Source organism: Grus americana, chromosome Z (assembly GCF_028858705.1).
Source record: "Grus americana isolate bGruAme1 chromosome Z, bGruAme1.mat, whole genome shotgun sequence".
Lineage (NCBI taxonomy): Eukaryota > Metazoa > Chordata > Aves > Gruiformes > Gruidae > Grus > Grus americana.
Genome location: NC_072891.1, coordinates 79,718,855 through 79,740,161, shown reverse-complemented (window position 1 = coordinate 79,740,161; position 21,307 = coordinate 79,718,855). Strand labels below are relative to the sequence as shown.

General features: G+C 38.4%; 1 protein-coding gene across 4 annotated transcripts in view; it reads right to left on the bottom strand.

Moving 5' to 3' along the window:
- The window catches only part of RASGRF2 (Ras protein specific guanine nucleotide releasing factor 2), a 131,962-nt gene that overhangs the window by 48,060 nt on the left and 62,595 nt on the right, over positions 1-21,307 (bottom strand). For 3 of the 4 annotated variants that reach the window (XM_054810426.1, XM_054810423.1, XM_054810425.1), the window contains exons 10-17: positions 20,978-21,138; positions 19,921-19,987; positions 18,937-19,073; positions 15,024-15,106; positions 11,229-11,477; positions 10,528-10,916; positions 6,200-6,325; positions 4,854-4,943 (exon numbers count right to left, since the gene is read on the bottom strand). In XM_054810426.1, coding sequence (XP_054666401.1) covers positions 4,854-4,943; positions 6,200-6,325; positions 10,528-10,916; positions 11,229-11,477; positions 15,024-15,106; positions 18,937-19,073; positions 19,921-19,987; positions 20,978-21,138 — 1,302 coding nt within the window. The remainder of the gene's footprint in view (positions 1-4,853; positions 4,944-6,199; positions 6,326-10,527; positions 10,917-11,228; positions 11,478-15,023; positions 15,107-18,936; positions 19,074-19,920; positions 19,988-20,977; positions 21,139-21,307) is intronic. The other variant, XM_054810424.1, reaches the window with a different exon arrangement.

The window sequence follows — 21,307 nt, the reverse complement described above, 5'->3', positions numbered from 1 at the left end:
GGAAAGAAACAGCTCATGTAACTGATGCCTCTGAGCAGGCATATGTTTGTGATTGCTCAGGGCTGATGTACCACTCTGAGAAGTACGTAGGTGAACAGAAGTGCTATGAGCAATGACAATGCGTCACGAGAAGGGAGACAGTAATTCAGAATAAATAAAAAATACGTGTCCCTGTATCAACAATTTGAGTTTATACTAGTTTGTACCCAGTCATAAAAATGGTATCTTTCACTGTTTTGGAAAAGGATGCTTGCATAACTGTTTTCTTCCCTTGCTGAAGAATGAGCTTTATTACCATGCAAGAAAGCTGTAGAAGACTGCAGAATAAAGATGATTTGCCCTGTCCATTTCTATGATAGAATGTGCTAGTATTATTATACTATTTTTTATAAATTCGGAAAAGAATGAAGGTGTGCAGCAACCTATTAATGGTGACAGAGCACTACAACTGCAGCAAGCCAGGAGCCATCCAGCCATCCTTCATATCCCTCAAAAGAGAAAGGACATGAAAAAGACACAACATGCTCTATTTATCCTTACTGTGCATACTACCATTCATGCAGGCACCAAGCTGTGCACCTGGGGTGCCTTATTTAACTTTATGTACTTTCAGTTCATATTTCTGTTTATCTTTATCATGCTGTTAAAATAAACAAGCAATATGCAAATTTTCTGAAAAAGAATAGACAAAACCATGTTTAAGATATGTAGAGATTAATATTTAACTAGATAGATGGACTAAACAATAGGACAAGTAGTACAGCTTGGCATCATGAAAGCAGCTACCTGTAAAATAACTGAAATTAATGGCAACAAAATCAGTAAATTAAAAAAAAACTACTGAAGGGCATAAGTATCTGCACCAACCTGGTTCAGAGAAACATTCCATATACTGCAGGAAGCTCTGCATGCTGTAGAGCAATACCATGGTGCCCAGCACCTCCTTTTCAGCAGCTCATAAACTAGTGCAGCATATGGTGTGGTAGGGCAACCCAAGCATGAGCTATTCTTAAGGCCCTGCTAGCCCTCTATGTGCACTTCATGTGCACCCAGATAACGAACCCAACAGATGAGGGAGCCCCGAAAACACTATCAAGGTCCCTGAAGCACAGCACCCATCTCCACACAGTGGGGATGGAGCAGACTGAAAACATTGCCAACGTGCACTGCACTCAGGCTGCATCTATAGGGGAAAGTGCATCAATATCTAAAGCAGACCAAAGTAGTGAAAAGTGTTTCAACTTTGGCTTTCCATCAAGCCACTTGCAGTCATGAAGCCTGCAAACAAGACCAACATAGACAGTGGTCCCCCAGTTGCTCATCATAAGAAAAACAAATCCATCATACACCCTAGGAGAACTGTTCAGAGCTTTGCTTGCTTATCAGTATATAAACTTATCATTGCACAGTGACAGCAATTATAAAATGTTACAGCCAGCACTCTCCACAGGAGATGATTAAATATTCTTTATGTCTGGTTCTGGTAGAGTGTGAGACTATAGGGGTTTCTGATGAGTCTGTTAACCTGCTTGCCTCAATGAATCCCTGAACAGTCAGAACTGGAAGATGGAAAGTTGAGAAGAGCTAAGAGATCATACCATGGGAAAACAAAACAAAATGGCCAGGAGTCAGAAGGCTTCAAGGAACAGTAAGAACAGAAGACACACAGATGACTCTTACCTCCTAATACTCTCCCACAACCTCCAACTGATTTCAGCTCCTGAACCTGGTCTAGTTTTAATCTAGTAACTTCTAATGACTCTCACTTGCAGGTAGCTGTCCACTTTTTGAACTTGGGTCCATGTCTTCCTTTCACAATGTCCCTCACCAGAATCTCACAGGCCTTCTATTTGTTGCACGAAGAACCAAAAACTTGTGTTGGTTTTCAATCTTGGCCTGATGAAATTCATCTGATGCCTCCTAACTCTTGCATCAGAAAAAACAACAAATGCCTACTAACTCTCCCTATGACATCTGTGATTTTGCAGAACTTTCTCATCAACCCTCCAAGTCATCTCTTCTCTAAACTTCAAAAGCACAGAAGCCATTTCATACTTCCACCTATCCTTGATTGGAAACTGGCAACTTTCTCATCCCCTTTCATCCCCTCATCTCAAACAGGACATATCGCAACTGTACACAGCCTTCAGTAATTGTGCAAATTCTGGATTTATACTGTGATGGCGTAATGGTCTTATCTGCTTTGTTCTCTGTTCCTTTCCTAATAATTCCTGATGTTTCCTTTACTTTTTTGGCTCCTGCTGAGCACTAAGATCATTTAATGGAACTATCTATTGTAATCCTCAGATCTCAGTCCTGAGCGATAATATCCAGCACAGAGCTCATCCTTTCAGGTGTAGAGGTCAGACTGTTTTTCCTTACATGCATCACTTAGTATTTATCAATGCTGAATTTCACCTGCCATTCTATTTATGTTCCATGTAGGAGTACATTAAATGTCATACATCACAATGTCTGCGGCAGTGAGGCCAAGGACCAACTGAAAAAAGAAAAAAAGCCATAAATCTCATTCGCTACTCAAACATGATTCACTGATGGATCATGTCCATCCTATGCAGTGAATGAAAGAGGAGCCCACTGGGGAAATAAGGTGTTATTTAAAAAACCCACATAATTATGATAACACATCCATGAGGAAGAAATAAAATTATTTGAATTACCCAAATTTGAACTGCATGACTCTGAAGTTTTAATATCATCTCTATCATGATTAATTGCATTAAGTTACAAACAGATGATTCAGCTGTTTAAGCTGTGGTTTATAGCCTTGAATTTTCATAATTAATACAAGTGGACAGCCTTGCTCCAGCTTAGTCTCCTGAGACTCCCCACCACACACTTTTCTCGTCAGATTTGCTACAGAACCTTCTTATTGTTCTTCCATCACCCAGGGGAATGACCTTTTATGCAGAACTAGCATAAACAGCAACAACTTAAACAACAGGTACAAAAAGTACTTAAGAATATTAGGGATGTTGCTTTTTCCTTTTTCAACATCCCCATGCTTTGATATTCCTTTTATTGATTGCATACATGTAGTTTTTATTTTCTCTCATACTTCAATACTATGAATACTGAAAAATGGTGCTTTCAACAATATAAAAGCAGCGATTTTTAATTGAATTGGTCCTAGTGGGAAAAACCAGTATTTTTTACTTTTACCTCATTTTTTGAACAATTTGTACACATACTGGAATTAATTCATAAAGCAAAATGTGTCACTGATTCCTTAGCAATATCTGATTCCATAGGCAGAGGATATTTGTATTTTTTGAAAAAAATACTAAATACATGATTGTGACAGGTTAATAAAGTTCCTAAAACTCAACATTACTCTCTTGTGATCATCTGAAGATCACAGGAAGTACACAAGAGTAATAGAAGTACTGATCCATGTTTATCCAGAAATTATTTTCTCATCATGATGCCTACTCACTCACTATGTGAATGACCACAACTTTAGACACAGTGGACACAAAACCCACTGAAATCAATGGTGACGATTTACTGATTTGCAAAGAATTTCATTAGTGATTTTGAGACTAGGGTCTTCAAACAGTTTGTTGTCATTCCAAAAGTTATGATGGAAAAGAGGCAGGTGTTAATTTACAGTTGGACTACACTTTGTCATACATAATCAAAATGAACTGTGGGTTTGAGTGTGTCAATGCAAAGTGAAAATTATTTTGCGGACTTTAAAAGTGTTGCTTTTTATCTGTAACAAAACCTAGGACAGGACTCAGTTAGTGGAAAATATTAATATGTCAAAGGGTACACAGCAAGAAAGCAAGCAAATTCAAAACTTAAATCAAGTATTTTAAGTTGCACTAAATATCTTCAGTCAGTAGACAACATAGCTGCTTTCCAAGGAATACACAGTACACACTTGCAATAATTTAGTGAAGTATAACTGCTCTTATGTATACCAACCTTGGACATAAAAAGGCTCGTTTGCAAAATAAAATCTTAAATTGTAAATGAATACAAAAAATAAAAATAAGAAATATATGATCTATATGTTTAGCAGATTACATATATGTAAAATATTAATCTTTCAGTACTAGGCTGGACTAGAAATATTAAGGACAGAATACAAGAATTCAACTAATGGATAATGAACTGAAAATGTGCAGTGATAAATATAATTCTGATTTAAGTCAGCAAGAGAAGCTCTCATTGGTTTATATTATGATAGTTCAAAATCTCACTGAATAGTTTGGCAATTTCTTAGAGTCCACAAAACAAAGGCACAAAGCTCACACAAGCTTCTTGAAGGTATGTGGTATACTATGCAGTCCTCATTTGTTAGGTTTCATGTTTTGTTCTAAAAGATATTTCTGAATATCAGAAATATATCATCCTTTCCTTCTTTCAAGTAGACATGATGATAGTTGCTGGCAATGCCCCAGGACAGGGTGGTACATAAACAGCCTAAAAGATGATTTTACTCTTTGGTGACATAAACTGCTTCATCAGTTAGAATTTCCAAACTGCCACAGCAGGAAATGCAACACGGTGGATGTACCTGAACAGTCTGTCTTAAGCTGTTTTAGTCTTTTTTATGGGTCAATTTCACTTTCAATTAAATTAGTTACATCACAAATACTTTCATATTGGCCACATAACTGGAAGTCAACGCTCCAATTAACTATGGGTGCTGTACTGCAATGTCCACACAAAGGGCAGGATTCCAGGCTCAAAACACCAGCAGATTAAAGTAACAAATCAGTGGCTGTTTAGAATTCAGATAAGTATGTTACTGAGAAATATTTCCCTTTCGAGATCTAGGTATCTTATTGTTATGCCTCTTTTGTACATCACATTTCTCTCACCTGGTGGACTCCCATGCCCTGCTGCAGCTGTAGCAATAGCAAAAGCAGAAGCAGGAGAAACTGAACAGTAGCTGTTGTCACCGGTTTGAACTGGAAAGGGAACACACAGAGAAAAGTTAACTACTACATACTTTTCATATTTTTCAAGTTAAGCAACAATAATACTTAAAATCTTCACTAATGTTCATGCTTTGTAAACATTTTATGTTTTCATTGACAGAGGACTTTATATTAAGGGAAATAAAAATATCATAATCATATTTGTGATTTAAGTTTTATTTCCAGGTCGGTATAATTAATGTTGCTATGGAAAAAATTGTCTAAGACACCGCCAAGGTGAGGAATAAGGAGTAACCAAACAGAAAAAGAAAAAAATTACAAAACCAATGGTGTAGAAAATTAATGTAAACAAAAAATGATGTTAGAGAACTAAGTATATTAACCAACTTCCAATAACTAAATTAATATATTTTCCCAGGTTACTGCCTAGAATAAGTAGAGTTTTGCACAATTTATCAAACTTTATCTATAGGGAATGCTGTGAACACTGCTTCTGACTAGTACTCAGATAATAAGGTTTCCAGCTCCCAAATCTTGCCATCTCACCATAAGCGTGCCCAATAACAGAAGATTACTATTGGTTTAAAATTAAGCTGTCTCAGCAATTATTAACAGTTGAGAAGACTCTGCTCTGTTTTTGTTGTTTTAATCCCAGGCATGAAATAACTGCCTGGAAATCTGGCTTGCATGAGATGGCAGCATTTTCATGGACGTAGCTCACAGCTCTGCTAATGATTTCAAAGAGCCACGTGAGAGCTATTTGAGGAGCGCCAGCTCTCACTTTTCCTCTTCAATTGAGCAGTTTATTCAAATTTTGGAACGAAAAATGTGACACCATCTGTAAATGTTCAGTGTTATACAAAGAAACAGACACAGTCACTCCTCGTTGACAATAATGGGTGTTGTGTATTTCATGATTACATATGGTGCCCAAAATATGTCCCCTTAGTAGCTGAAAAAAAATCTGTCAAAGTCTTGAGAATGTTGTAAGAATATGACCGATTCAGTATTAGTCTTGAACTTGGGCACATCCTGCTCGAGCTATTTAAGAACATTTCATCATATCAAAATCCCAATATGCTTCCAAGTTTCTTGTTATTACTATACAAATTAACCAGTGTAATTCACATTCTAATGGCTTTTTTTTTAATATCTGAGAAATAAGGAAAATCAAGCAAAACATGTTATTCGAACATTTTTCTTCTCTAGTATCCTGCAAAGGTTACAGCTACAGTATTTAAACTCTTTAAAGTGACCGACAGAGGCAAGAAACATCAGGTTCTTACTTCCTGGCTGACGATAGCGGAGATGACGTGGTGTCGAAGGGGATCTACATGGGGAAGGCTCTGAGGTATCCATTGCTGAGCTGCTTTCAGGAATTGCCCGGTCCACTGACACAGATTCTAGAACTGCTGTTTTAAAAAAGAATAAATGTTAATACTGGGATGATCATTCATAATTTAGAACTCTTTAATGTATATATTATATTGTATTATATTATATTTTATAAAGTATAAATGTTCTTTGAAAATATCAAGAGGCCATTGGGAACTATGGTATGAGGCTTTAAGATATGCTTTTTTAAAGCACAGACTGTAATCAGATTAGTTTGTCTTAGATATGAAGTGCCTCTGCAGAGATTAGGGAGTATGTGGGTGATTCAGGACTCTCAGTTTACAAACACCAAAAGATAGAAAGTCTGCAAACGATCAACTTTGAACAATCTGAACTGTACGGCATTGATAAAAAAGAACATGTACATCAAAGGTGCTTCACTGAAAGATAATGTTTAAAAAACAGCCATTAATTAATAGCACTTAATACCAGTGTTTCAATATGAACCTAATACTACTAAATACATCTAACACAAAGCTGTTTACATTTAATCTGTGGTTTATAGTTGTTTTAAACAGTACTGCTACCTGAAACTTTTGCATTAAGAAGACTCAGCCATAATTACCCTCTGGATGGAGTTAAAGGACTGGGAAAGTTTTGTACCAACAACATAGCCACACAAAAGCTCATAAACAAAGACCTTGGTGAAAACCAGCAAGTTGTCAGTTTTAAAAATAGCTTGGCTAAGATGGCACTTTAAGTCAGTAGAATATGCGGTGAAACGCACATGTAATAAGGACATGAGCTAGGGAAAATAATCCTTCTTGGATAACTCTGTGTAATCAAAAACTGCACTGGAGAGCAGATTACTCTATGGAGGAGTTCTTCTGTCAGAAGAATAAAAAAGGAATGGCAGAAATACTACTTCCAAAATGAGGGAAAACAAGCAGATAAAATTTATCTTATATTTGATATGAATGACAACTGTGCCTGCAGCATAAGTGTTGTATGTATAAAACTATATCTAAACACAAATGTTGGAAAAAAACCCCTTTGAAAGCAAACCACAACTTTGAAAGTGGGTGAAGAAGGTGGAAATTCCAGCATATAAATGGACAACATTCAAGAACAACCACCACCACAATATTATGTCCTGGGGAACAGAATTTGTACTATTATATTGGATTTAGAGTAAGCCATAGTAGTTTTCTTGGAAATCTGGCAGTACCAGAGCAATGGTATTAACTGTTGTGGTGGGTTGACCCTGGCTGGAGGCCAGGTGCCCACCAGAGCCGCTCTCTCGCTCCCCTCATTCACCAAACAGGAGAAAAGGCATAACGAAATGCTTGTAAGTCGAGATAAGGACAGGGAGAGATCACTCACTAATTGTTGTCACGAGCAAAACAGACCGAACTTAGAGAGGGAATTCATCTGATTTATTACTAGGCAAAACAGAGTAGAGGAATGAGAAAATAAAATCAACTCTTAAAACACTTCCCCCCACCCCTCCCATCTGCCCGGGCTCAACTTCACTCCCGGCTTCAACCTTCCCCCCCTCAGCGGCACAGGGGGACGGGGAGTGGGGGTTACGGTCAGTTCATCTCACGGTGTTTCTGCCGCTTCTGCATCCTCAGGGGGAGGACTCCTCTCATCGTTCCCCTGCTCCAGCATGGAGTCCCTCTCACGGGGTGCAGACCTTCAGGAGCAAACTGCTCCAGCGTGGGGTCCCCCACGGGGTCACAAGTCCTGCCAGCAAACCTGCCCTGGTGTGGGCTCCCCTCTTCACGGGTCCACCGGTCCGGCCTGGAACTTGCTCCAGCGTGGGCTCCCCACGGGCTGCAGCCTCCTTCAGGTGCCTCCACCTGCTCCGGCGTGGGGTCCTCCACGGGCTGCAGGTGGAATCTCTACACCCCCTCATCCTTCCTCCATGGGCTGCAGGGGGACAGCCTGCTTCACCATGGACTTCACCACGGGCTGCAGGGGGATCTCTGCTCCGGCGCCTGGAGCTCCTCCTCCCCCTCCATCTGCACTGACCTTGGTGTCTGCAGAATTTCTTACATCTTCTCACTCCTCTCTCTCTGGCTGCAAAAGCTCTCTCTCTCTAAGTGTTTTTTTACTTCTTAAATATGTTATCACAGAGGCGCTGATTGGCTTGGCCTTGGCCAGGGATGGATCCATCTTAGAGCCGGCTGGCATTGGCTCTGTCAGACACAGGGGGAGCTTCTAGCAGCTTCTCACAGAAGCCACCCCTGTAGCCCCCCCGCCACCAAAACCTTGCCACGCAAACCCAACACAACTGTAATAGGGTGGTGGCTCCTGATTAAGTAGAACTGGTCTCCTTACCCAGAAAAACTCAGAAACAACAAAGAAAGGCATTACATATGACAGAAAATACGCAGATTAGCATCTTGTAGTTCTCCTACTACCCATCTCCATTCTCCTTGTGAGATTTCTTTTTAAGCTTACTCCTCTTCCTCAACATGCTATATGCAGCTGGGTGACAGAAGGACTTTTCCCCCACAGAACAGAGCTATCTAGCCGCAAATTCCTCCAAACTGAGTGCAAACTGTTCAGCAGGAGATCCCCAAAGGGACTGGAGACACTGCACAGACAGCAATTTAGCATTTATATGAGGTTCTTGCCATTTCCAAATGTTCCTCACGCTGCCCAGATGACACTTCCAGCTTTGATAGACTGGAATTCAAAATCTGAATACATCTGCAACAACGCTTAGTGCTAACACTAGGCTAGAATAACCTATTCTTTACTAGCTTACTTCACAGTGTATAGCAAAAAACGTTACACCTAAGACTGCAGCTACCTGTGTACAATTAATTTTAATGCATGGACTACATTTTGGGACATGCTGTGGTATCACATTGATTTGAATGCGGTTACGCTAGTGCACAAGAAAAAATTGCCCAACTCTACACAGTAAATACTATATTTTATATATGTAAAAGTCTGTTACACTATTCATTTAAAAATATCCAGCATACAGAAATATAATGATTAAGTGTAGCAGCCAACCGGTATTTTATTAAAGCATAAAGCATGGGCAAGCATAGACTCCTATAATGCTAAGGTGACTAAATTGCCTGTTAAGAAGATTTTTTTCTTAAACAATAGACTACATTCTGTAAAAACAACCCCTCTGTATAATACAACATCCAATTTCTTACCAGGGCACTTAGTTAAATTCATAAGTAAGGAGCAGACATAATGTTTCAACTATATTTTTCTTAGTTTATGTTTGGTATTCTTTTTCTTCTTTCCTCTTGGGTTATATCAATTTTCATTGTTACAGTACTTGCAAGTAAAACTGAGCTACATTTTGCTCAGATTTACAGTTCCTCAGACTGTAAGTCAGGCCATGTAAGACCATTTCTAAACGTGAATTTTAGGAATAAACCAGCATTTTTTTAATTGCCTCATCTTCTGTTCAATGCAACAACAATACAAAAAAATTACTATATACTTCTATTCCAATTCAGAGGAAGACCATCCCTCCATCCCCAAAGAACAATGAGAAATAATCACACACTTGTGCATCCTATGAGATTAGAGCTGCTTTCTTGCTTTGCCATCTACATGTACAATGATCCCATACTAGATGCCCACAGTGAGGTTTCTATCAACTAACTTTAGCCTTCTGGAAGCAGTACCTATGCCAAGGTGCCTTACACAACCCTTAGAGAAAAACTGGCATTTGAACAGGAGCAATTAATCTATATTTAGACACCTACATTCTGGATAGATAACAAGCAGGTGGTATGAATCTCACCAATGTACCAAGTGCATCACATAAATTGATTGCATTAGTGATTAAATCTTTCTGGAAAACTAGCCCTGTTATGTAAACATGTTAAAGCTGTTAGGTCTTTATATCCTTATTTCTTTTTTAACTTAATATTTTACTTCCTGTAGTAATGGTACAACTCCAAAATCTTTCAACTCAGGAAACCCAACTGGCATCAAGTATTTCCTTCTGCCTTTCTCCTTAACACTCTGCTGAAGTGAAAACAGACAAGGCCATTCTGCCATACCACTGTTCCTACAAAGAAGCAACAAAGTGGCAGAGACAGACAATGCATTACAGTCTCTACTAGAGAAGGAGAAGCAGAGTAATTTGGTTTCACAACACAACTTACAGTGATCAGGAGAAAAACAAAGACATGAGAAACAACTTCTCAGCAGTAATCTGATAAAAGTCAAGCCTACCTTAGAGACTACTCTATTTATCAAATGTAACATTCAGTATTTTGTGGGCACATAATACCTTTTCGAATGCTTCTCTTCAGCTTGTTACAGAGGTCAACACGAGGGTTCTCCAAGCTGTCCTCTATGGAGCCAGGGCTTTGCTCAGGAGAGGAGAGCCCTTTGCTAAGGTCCAGTGGTACTTTGCTACCCGTTGGTGGTGGGGAGGTGGCCGGGCTGTAGGTCGAGGTAGGACTGCTCGCCACAGACGAAGAAGAGAGGTCAAGGGCACCGATCCTTGAATTCAGTGGTGAGGTCAATGACAGTTTTCGAGTTCTGACAGGTGAGGAAGTTCTGGAGAGTGACAATGGAGGAGGAGAAGAAAACTTGCGAGACAGATTTGGTGACTTCCCATCAGTCTGGTACTCTCCTTTGTTGTTTTGACCGGTAGAAAAGAATAACTCCAGAGACCTGAGAGTAAGAAACAAAAAAACCAAAAGATGACAACAAACACCAAACCGATCTAAGTGAAAACACTTACATACCAGTTTTGTGCAAATCTGCATGGCACTGCAAAATCTGTATGACACTTAGTCCTCAAAGCCTGGGCAGAAAGTTGAGATAGACTTACCTAAAAACTTACATCCTATTTACAAAGGAAGAAATTTCTTCTTAGATTATTCATGTAACAGAAAATCATGGTAAAAAAAACCCTAAGAACAAATGACGCCATGAGAATTCCATAAGAAACCTGTGATTGGAGGGAAAAATCCTAGAGCTCACCTGACAGGAATGGAAGTGAAGGGCCGTCTGTATATGTCTGAAAGTTTTTCCAGTACAACAGTTGCAGTAGTAAATATGCGGTAAGTATGCAGGAAAGTATTCAGGAAATCAATACTTAGAAATCGCAAGTCTGTTAGCCGCTCCAAAAGGCGCTCGACGCTTGCGTAACGGATTTGGGGTACTTTGCAGGAATTCAGTGTTTTGCTGAAGCAGATATCAATGTCATCTCTATGAAGACGAGCATCAGATCTACACAAAAATTAAATTTAGAACGTTTTACCAAAGAGGAAAAGTGATTATGGTACAGTAGTGGTATCAGTTTAGCTGCTCCTGTCAACATAGAAGCAGCAAATATATATGCATTCTTGTATTTCATCAACACAAGAAAACTCTTCATCTGTGGTGATACTTGCTTCCATTCAGTTATATTTTAGGGCATAACTAAGGGAATGTATGTATTGTTGGCAAATAATTAATTTACATTTAAAAGTCCAAGAAACCATTAATGATGCTTAAATTTCTAAAATGGAACAGGAGGTAGAATTGTCCCCTCTTGCCTCTTTCAGGCTGTTGTGGCCTGTAGTCCAATATTACTAGAAGCTCACTATAGAATAATAGTGGACTGATTACAGTTTTTTCCGCTGGGATCTAGCTTTATCTAAAATAAACTAATGGGCCCTAGCAAAAGACAGCCAAATTAACCCCTTAGCTAAGCTTAAGGCTCATCTGCAAGGTAACATCTGCCCTCAGGCTCCAATAGATACTGTTTTTTTAAAAGAAGAGAAAGAGAACAGCATGAAACACCTTAAATTTCAAAGCAGAAACCATGGAGAGGCTTTGTTTCAGTGAAAAAAAAATTGGACTAATTTTTGTTTGGGCATTAAAACAAAAATCAATCATTTACATAACCCTACTCATGACGGTTTTTCTTCCAAATTCAGTTTTATCTAGTTGAAGGCATAGTTTGTGAAAAAACTGGGATGGATGCTAAGTGAAACATCTTTCAATACTGCCTGATCTTGCAGTTAGAAATGACTGGATTTTCTTGAATACAGCATCAAGATATTCCACACGCTTCTACACTGCATTACATAAAAGAAACAACAACAAAAAAATCTTAAGTCTTAAGTTGGGTTCTCAGAAAAGTGGCAATTTTTTTTTATTTCATCCAAAGATGTCTGACTGTAAAAGTCAATGTGTGCTGAGTAAAACCTCAGAAAGAGAACACCAAATCTGTGTCTGTTGTTAAGATCCTGTATGTTTTTTAGAATAAAGATTTCCTTCTCTTGACATTGGGATTAAGACCTTGCTTTAATCTACAATTTGAAAGCAGATGAATGTATTTTTAACATTCAGTGGGTAACAGAAGTGTTTACACTTGAGAGTGCCTGGAATAAAACTGAAGACAATAAAATGCCTTCTTTCCAGGGATCAAAGGTATGTGCCCTAACAGTGTATTCACAGATGTTATCTTTTTTTAATTTCTAAACATATACAAAGAGAGGAGAGGCAACAAATACAAATGAGGCATTTGAGAAACCTTCATGTATGGAGTACATCCAAGAGAGAGAAATGGCCTAATGACAGATAACAGCAAGAAAGGAAACTAGCAGATGAAGTTGCTAAGCCACTATTCATCTTATTTGAGGTCATGGCAGTCTGGTGAAGTTCCCACTGACTGGAAAAGGGGAAACATAACCCCCATTTTTACAAAGGGAAAAAAGGAAGACCCAGGGAACTACAGGTCAGTGAGTCTCATCTCTGAGCCCAGCAAGAGCATGGAGCAGATCCTCCTGCAAATGAAACTTAGGCACATGAAAAACAAGGAGGTGATTGGTGACAGCCAATATGGCTTCACTAAGGGCAAATCATGCCTGACAAATCTGATGGCCTTCTACAACCAGGTTACAGCATTGGTGGATGAGGGAAGAGCAATTTGTGCAAAGCATTTGACACCGTCCCACACAACATTCTTGCATCTAAATTGGAGAGACGTGGATTAGATAGATGGACCACTCGATGGACAAGGAATTGGCTAGATGGTCACACTTAAAGAGTTGCGGTCAATGGCTCGATGTCCAAGTGGAGTTCAGTGATGAGTGGCATTCCTCCAGGGCTGGTATTGGGATTGGTGCTGTATGTTGGCGACATGGACAGTGGGATCGAGTGCACCCTCAGCAAGTTTGCCGATGACACCAAGCTGTGTGGTGTGGTCAACACGCTGGAGGGAAGGGATGCCATCCAGAGGGACCTTGACAGGCTTGAGAGGTGGGCCCATGTGAACTGCATGAAGTTCAACAAGGCCAAGTGCAAGGTCCTGCATGTGGGTTGGCACAATCCCAAGCATAAATACAGGCTGGGCGGAGAATGGATTGAGAGCAGCCCTGAGGAGAAGGACTTGGGGGTGTTGGTGGATGACAAGCTCAACATGAGCTGACAATGTGCGCCTGCAGCCCAAAAAGCCAACCGTGTCCTGGGCTGCATCAAAAGAGGCGTGACCAGCAGGTCGAGGGAGGTGATCCTGCCCCTCTACTCCGCTCTTGTGAGACCCCACCTGGAGTACTACGTCCAGCTCTAGGGTCCCCAGTACAGGAAAGACATGCACCTGATGGAGCAAGTCCAGAGGAGGGCCCCGGAGACGATCAGAGGGCTGGAGCACCTCTCCTCTGAGGACAGGCTGAGAGAGTTGGGCTTGTTCAGCCTGGAGAAGAGAAGGCTCTGGGGAGACCTTATAGCAGCACTCCAGTACCTAAAGGGGGCCTACAGGAAAGCTGGAGAGGGACTGTTTACAAGGGCATGGAGTGACAGGACAAGGGGTAATGGGTTTAAGCTGAAGGAGGGGAGATTTAGATTAAGTATTAGGAAGAAATTTTTCCCTGTGAGGGTGGTGAGACACTGGAAGAGGTTGCCCAGAGAAGCTGTGGCTGCCCCTGGCTCCCTGGAAGTGTTCAAGGCCAGGTTGGATGGGGCTTTGGGCAACCTGGGCTAGTGGAGGGTGTCCCTGCCCATGGCAGGGGAGGTCCTTCAGGTCCCTTCCAACTCAAACCATTCTATGACTCTGTGATTCTATGATTCTATTTCTATTCCTATGTTCTATTCCTTAATACTTATATTGGATAACAGTAGGTAAAACTCAAGTAACTACAGATCTGTAGAGAATCCAAGAGGTAAAATTGTGTTAGAAATTTGGAATCATGTACTGAAAATTGCTGTCTACAAATAAAAATTACATATTACAATAAATGACTGAAGGAATCCAAGGATGAGGGAAGCAGGTTTATGAATAATGGTGTTACCCTGACATGATCGCAAAAATTATGGGACAAAGTAATTTTTTTCTCAGAAGTAAGAGAAACAAAGATAAGAAAAATTTTGGCTAATACAACAAAATACCTTGGAAAATTATACTTGTCTGCAGTCATCTAAATTTTGAAGACATTTTAATAAAATTATGAGTGGCATGACAGAGAAAAGCTAACAGAGAATAAAATTATTCATCTGAAGCATAACTGAAGGTACCTTCACAAACAATAGAAAAATCTGGGCTGTGATCCTATACAGTCCAATATTGTGAACTGAGAGTTTACCATTTTGAGTCATCCTTACCATTTCAAGAAACAGATTTGAAAAGATACATTTTGGGATGTAGAATTAATTCCATTCAACAAAAATAGGAAAAAAAATAATTTGAAAGGTTGTATTTTCGAAATACACATTTTCTTTTGTTAAAACTTTTATTAAAAAAACCCCCAATAAGGTATTTTGGTCATTGGGGGAAAAAAATGCTGCACTTACTTGATCATATGTGGCACTGTGACTTTAGAGTTTTCCTCAAACACTATGGTCATTAAACCATTGCACCTTATATTATCAATGCACTGTGAAAATAAACATTGAAAACTGTTAAAATCAAAACACAGGGTAAGAGCATTTACTTCCACACTTTTCATATTGCTGTAAGCTTAAAGCATAGCTTTTACAGGGTATGGACTGATTGGTACAAGGTATTTTCATAAATGAAAAGCAATGATGCAAGAAGTACAGTGGACATGCTTCTCTAGTCTTCTGCTTTTGATTTGTACATCTGCAAGCCCATGCATCTTTACCAGCACACTCAGAATATTCAGCTCAGCATCCTTTTTTCACAAGATTAAGTATTTTGAGTTGCAAGTGAAACTTCCTTTGAAGTTCCTTCGAAACTGAACAAAATTAAGTATCTCTAGCATTTCCTGCATGAGTGTTAAGCTTGAAAAATCAATATTGCAAGAAAGTTAGAATACTTTATACACAAATGGATACACTAAGACCTTAACCTTTACACTGTGCAAAAAGATCAGAGAGAAATATAAACAGTTTCTATAAACACAGTTGTAAATACAAATTCAAGTGGTGCTGTTATTGTGAAATATAGCTATAAAGATGCTGTCAAAGGAGTTACTTGCAAACTCTTGTGTAAATGTTTTGGGCTAGGTGTTAGAAGCTGGAAAGACACTTCTGGGGCATGGTTGCAGCTGGGACATATTGCTTTAGAAATTATGGGCTGTCCCATGGTCAGTAGAAGTTTACAAACGAGGGGTGTGCAAGCTGTTCTTCAAGCCTCAAAGCAGCTCAGTGCTGGCGGCACACAGGGGCAGCTTGAAGCCATCTGTACACCAGCATCTTCTGGTTTGTACTTTTATGTAGTTAAGATCACACAGCACCACAAGCCTTGCTCTTAGAAGTCAGGAGAGAGTCTGCCAGTGGATCAGGCTTATATGGTCTGCAACAAGTACCTGCTACCTAACACTACAGGACTCTTGTCTTTAAATTCTTTCTAGTTTTATTTGTCAAGTATCATGAAAAAAAAATAATATATATATATATAAAACCACTACTTATTTACATCAATAAATAGGATTTTCCAAAATTATCATATACATTTACCTTGACTTCAAGAATAAAAATAGTCTGCTGGCTTTGGAACATCTTGTAGCAAAATAATGATTGTTAGATTGGTCAAACAAGATAATCAGAGGCCTCTTCAGGTTTAAAATATATCTACATAGCTATACATTTAAAATGTGATCTATGTAGCCATATGTGTTTTTAAATTTAGGTATTTAAGATTATTTGAAAAGTGCAATTCTAACAATTTACATGATGATTTTATCAAATTGTTACCTAAAAGCACTGAGAAAAACACATGATTTCCCCCATGTTAATGCTAAATGTTGCCAACAAGCCCTTAGCACCAGTCATAAAACTGCCTGAGGTAATTCAGCACTGTTATCTTTAGTCTGCATAGGTCTACCATTTATCACCTCCCTGACAGATACTATCATTCTAGCTAAGGAATGAGTGTAATGGGGATCTAGGGCCAAAGGACAACAAGCTCAACTAAAAGAGGGGAGGCTTCTTCAGCATCAACAAAAAACCCACACATTTTTCATAAGAAGTGTATGGTTTGCATGAAAGGAATATAAATTTAAGAAACCTCACTAGGAACATATAGGCAAATACGACTTGTATGTCTTATGCATGTATAATTTAACAAGATGCAGAATTCTGGACACCAAGACTAATGCTGTGAGTGAACAGCAACTACATGTACACTTCTTTTACTTGCAAACATAAGAGAACACTTTACTGAAAAAAAGAATACTTCTTATATGCCCTTTTTGTTGGCATAGTTCCAATGTTCTCCTTCAGGGTTGTAGCCAGGATTAAAAAGAAAAAGATGTTTCTGGGCAGGCAATTCAGTAATTTTTTATGGCAATGTTTCTCCTGGCAGTGGGCTCAGTCAGAAACACAATTTGGTTTTCGGGAGACCAGTGGTCTCGACTGTTTAGTTCTCAATGCATTATCCAAATTTTCACCGCAAATTTTCCTTCTCCAGCAGAACACAAGTGGCATACTTCTTGTGTTATTTTCTTCTTTCTTGCTCTCTAGATGGAGTATAAGCACTCAGTCAATTGACTTGCTGTTATTTGTAAACAACGGTACCAATTTGTGCTCAAATGTTTGTGCAGTCTGCACAGCATCTTGTGCCCCTTCTTACTCCTTTTTTTCTTTTAAGTTGCTGCTCATCCCCTCAGCATCTCTTGCTTCCCTTCCTTTGTAAGGCTAGAGAAGCTGTTTCAGCCTCACAATGCTGACAGATCTCCCTTTTCTCAGGCTTTCACCTATAAATGTCTGTAAACTGTTGGTCCCCTACCTCTTCAGAATACCCCTGTCTTCAAAAGCAGGGAGATCTCCCCTTCCTCAAAGAGGGATCAAGGGAGAAACCCTTCTGTTTCCCTTGCAGTCTGGCCAACCCTTTGCTCTCTCAGCTGTATGCAGCTAGTCATGTTTACCTCTGCCTTGCTAAGACATTTCCAAGCTTTCCTGGCACACAGCTCTCAAGTCAGCTGTGGAGCTTTTCAGCTCTTCCCCTACTACCACACTAGCATTGTTTGGAGCTGCAGTGCTTTGGAGAAGACCTGACCTTTGGATGCAGACCCAAACGCTGATCTCTAGTCTACACTGACTGCAGATTACTTTCTCATTTAAATTTATTATTATTTAGACTAAGAATGGACTTATTTCTGGGTGTCCCATGTTCCAGATCAGTTCTTAAATGGTCTTTCCTCCCCAGCAAATAATTCTGATACTTTTATGTGTCAATGGAACAACATAATTCACTGAAAATCCATTTTGTAAATGTCTCCAACCAGATCTGTCTGTAAGATCTGTATGCACTGAGTTGCAGCTCATACCATATTGTGAGAATTTTATCTTCATATTTTTGTTCCTTTAAAGAAGTTAGTCCAGAAGAAAGTAATTCAGAAAGAATACTTATTTTCATGCAATTTGTACTTATTATGGCAATAATTCATCTGGAGATGTTGCCAGCTCTGGTAGCATCTTTAGAGATTCATCAAATTCCACGCTGATATTTGTCCAACTATTTCTCTTTAAATTAACAGAGGATAGGACTCAAATTCAGCACTATGAGAGATGTATGTAGTTGTTGGTTGCATGCATGAACAAAATAGTAATAGACTGAATTCAGATGTGGGTAGTTCAAAGTTCAGATTTTTCATAGTGCATTCAACTTCTTTCCACAAAGAGATTCTGATACAAGTTCATCTACTACGTTTTTAGCCAAAAGCACTATTTATTTTTTTTTATTCCTGACATTTAAGTATTTTAAAACACCATTTTTCTTCATTCACAATAAAGACAGTTCCTGCACGCTGTCAGAATGCGTAGTAATTATTTATAATGGTTTGTTAGTATTCTTTTTGGTGGAAAATGGAGTTTATCTCATTTTCTCACTGCATGGGATATGATTATTGATGTGATATGGTATCATTTTAACTCTCAGGACTCTCAGGTGTTTTTTGATCCATATGTAAGTTATGAACAAACAAGTTCTATCCTTCTTAAATCAAAATGCTTATCTGGATGGGCTCTCCTTAGACATAAAAATGACAGACGTTAGTATTATGTTTGGCAACTGACAATTTTGTATTTTATATCCCATCTCTCTCATTGAGAAGCACATTTAACTGATGACTCATATGCAAAGACAGAATTTTGAGGAAAACAGGTAACACTAAGGGGTTTTCATATGTATCACAGCAAATCAGCCATCAAGAAATCAACATCCCTTTCTTGGATTAGTTTTCAGAAGTACAGAATAAACCAAGATCTCAATGCGAACAAGATAAAGAATGCATTAAGCCACCTGACTTATATCACTCGTCCATGCAGCTTTCTCCTGTTGTGATGGGGCTAAAAGGACAACAGTAAAGGGAGGAGCATCCATAGGTTCAACTACAAGCTTGAAATCAAGGTGTCCAAACACTTGTCCAGAACTTTTTGCTTTATAGACAGAAGGGGAAAAAAAATCAAAATGTGAGACTTCAGACTGTAAGACAAAGAAAATAATAGTTTAATTTAAAATGGAGGTTACTTTAAATCATCTCTCTGACAAAGAGCAAATACAATTGGGGATCTAAAACTCATTTTGGTTTTCACATACACCAAATACATAAAAAGTTGCAAACATGCAATAGTGGGAGTTGCTATACATTACTTTTAAAGATACCAAATAAGGCTAAAGTCCTTGTAACACTTCTACACTGATACACTCTCAGCATAAAGTATCACTGAAATTAATGAAACTGCTTTCACAATTCAAATGTAAAATTTGCCTAAAACTGCAGCATGGAAGCCAAAATAAGTAACAATAAAATCAGCTTGGGAATGTGGTTTGTTATTTAATTTGAACAATCTTGCAGTCAAGATTTGCAGGGAGCTCAAGACAAAAAGTTTCCACTAATTCTGCCAACTCACTCAACCCCCATGTATTTAAGAAACCCAATTATCTGCTGCTTCTTTTAAGGAGTATTTTTTTCTTTCCAAGATCCTCTGGGTGAAGTTGTGTACAGAAGTCAGCAAATAATTTGTCACATTCCTCTAGCCAGTCTACTTGAAAATGCTATGTGGGACATCAACACCAAGAACAAACATAACAAAACAAACCCTTATGCAAGCCAGCATGCCCATTACTAAAACATCTATTCCACTGAATCAGTTCAATGTTGTATTCCTCTGGTTTCATGGAAGAGGAGAACATATCAATTTGCTCTTATGAAAAATAAATAAAGGGTACCAATTTTAAGAAACTAGAAACTGTAATTACTACAAACAGCTGAATTTAACTTACAATCATCGTCACCCGTTTCTGTCTCCTCAATCAGTGTGCACTCCATTAAAGACAGAACACCTCCTGTCTATGAAAACAAAGCACATTTTTCACAAATTTTGACATTTGTTCCCATTTGTCATTATAGCTATTTTTAAACTTTGATATACCTTACACTAAGATTTTACATTATTCAGAACTCTTAGGAAGATACATCAATTTCATGATGCAAATTTTTCCTCAAGAACTAAACCCAGGTAGGTTAAATATATTGTTTTTCTTAATCCAACAAATCAATAATATACTCAAATGTATAAAATTTCTTTCATTTTTACCACACTATAATTTATCTGCCATACAGACTTGTTCACAAGTTACAAAAAAGGTAACTAGAATTTCATCTTCTCCTGAATTTAAATCAAATACAAGATTTTTTTTAAAGGTTCAGTTATACTCTACTTTGCAAAATACTTGAACTATTTAATGGGTGCAAAGTGAGAAAGCATACGAACAGTCTTAATAGCCTCTCAGAAATGTCTTTGTCAAATTAAAATTCTATTCAACATAATCCACTCTGTAAACTACCAACATCTCTTTATTCACAAGCCAACACAACAAAAGACTGATTCTCATCAAATATAACAAGAGTGTTCTTAGAAGACCTTTCAGTTTAAGCAAATGTGCTCCTCACAAAAGCAGAATTGGCTTTTTAAATTAATTTTATTAAAGCTCTGGAAAATATTCTTTGTTAATTCCATGGGGTTGTAGTGGCTGATTTATGCACTGAAAACTGACTTACATTCAGTGCTAGCTTATACAAATAGACACAGCAATGTCTTATTTCTAACCCCAGCTTATTGGAATTACATGGATCTAGAAAAAAAATGTAGTTAGTAAGAACTCTGGCTGAATTCTATTATTTGCATTGAGAAGACAAAGCAGTTAACTACTGTGCATCACCTCACTTCTGTTTATAACAATACATGCAAATCTCAGGTTAAAACCATAAAATAATATTGAAATTTCACTGAAGCTGCGTTTTCATTTTGTCTATTGAGTCATAATGTAAAGTTTGTACCTTGAGAAGATGCAGTTTTCCTCCTGAACTTCTTGTACAAATTAAAAAATGTTTTGTAAATAAGAAGCACTGTCTTTCTCCTTCTTTCTTCAAAGATAACGATCCCAGGCGAACTTTACTAAGTTTTCCCCTCTCAACTGAAGGGACTTGAATGAGGGAACCTGATAATAAAGATGCAAAATTTACTGTACTATAGTAATATTTAGTAGGCAGTGTTTAAAGTGTTAATGTATTGAATATTTTATTAATTAATGCAAATTTCCCTTCTACTAAGTACCAACAGACATCAGCATCAGCTTTAAGCACAAGTCAATCATCTGTTTTTGCACA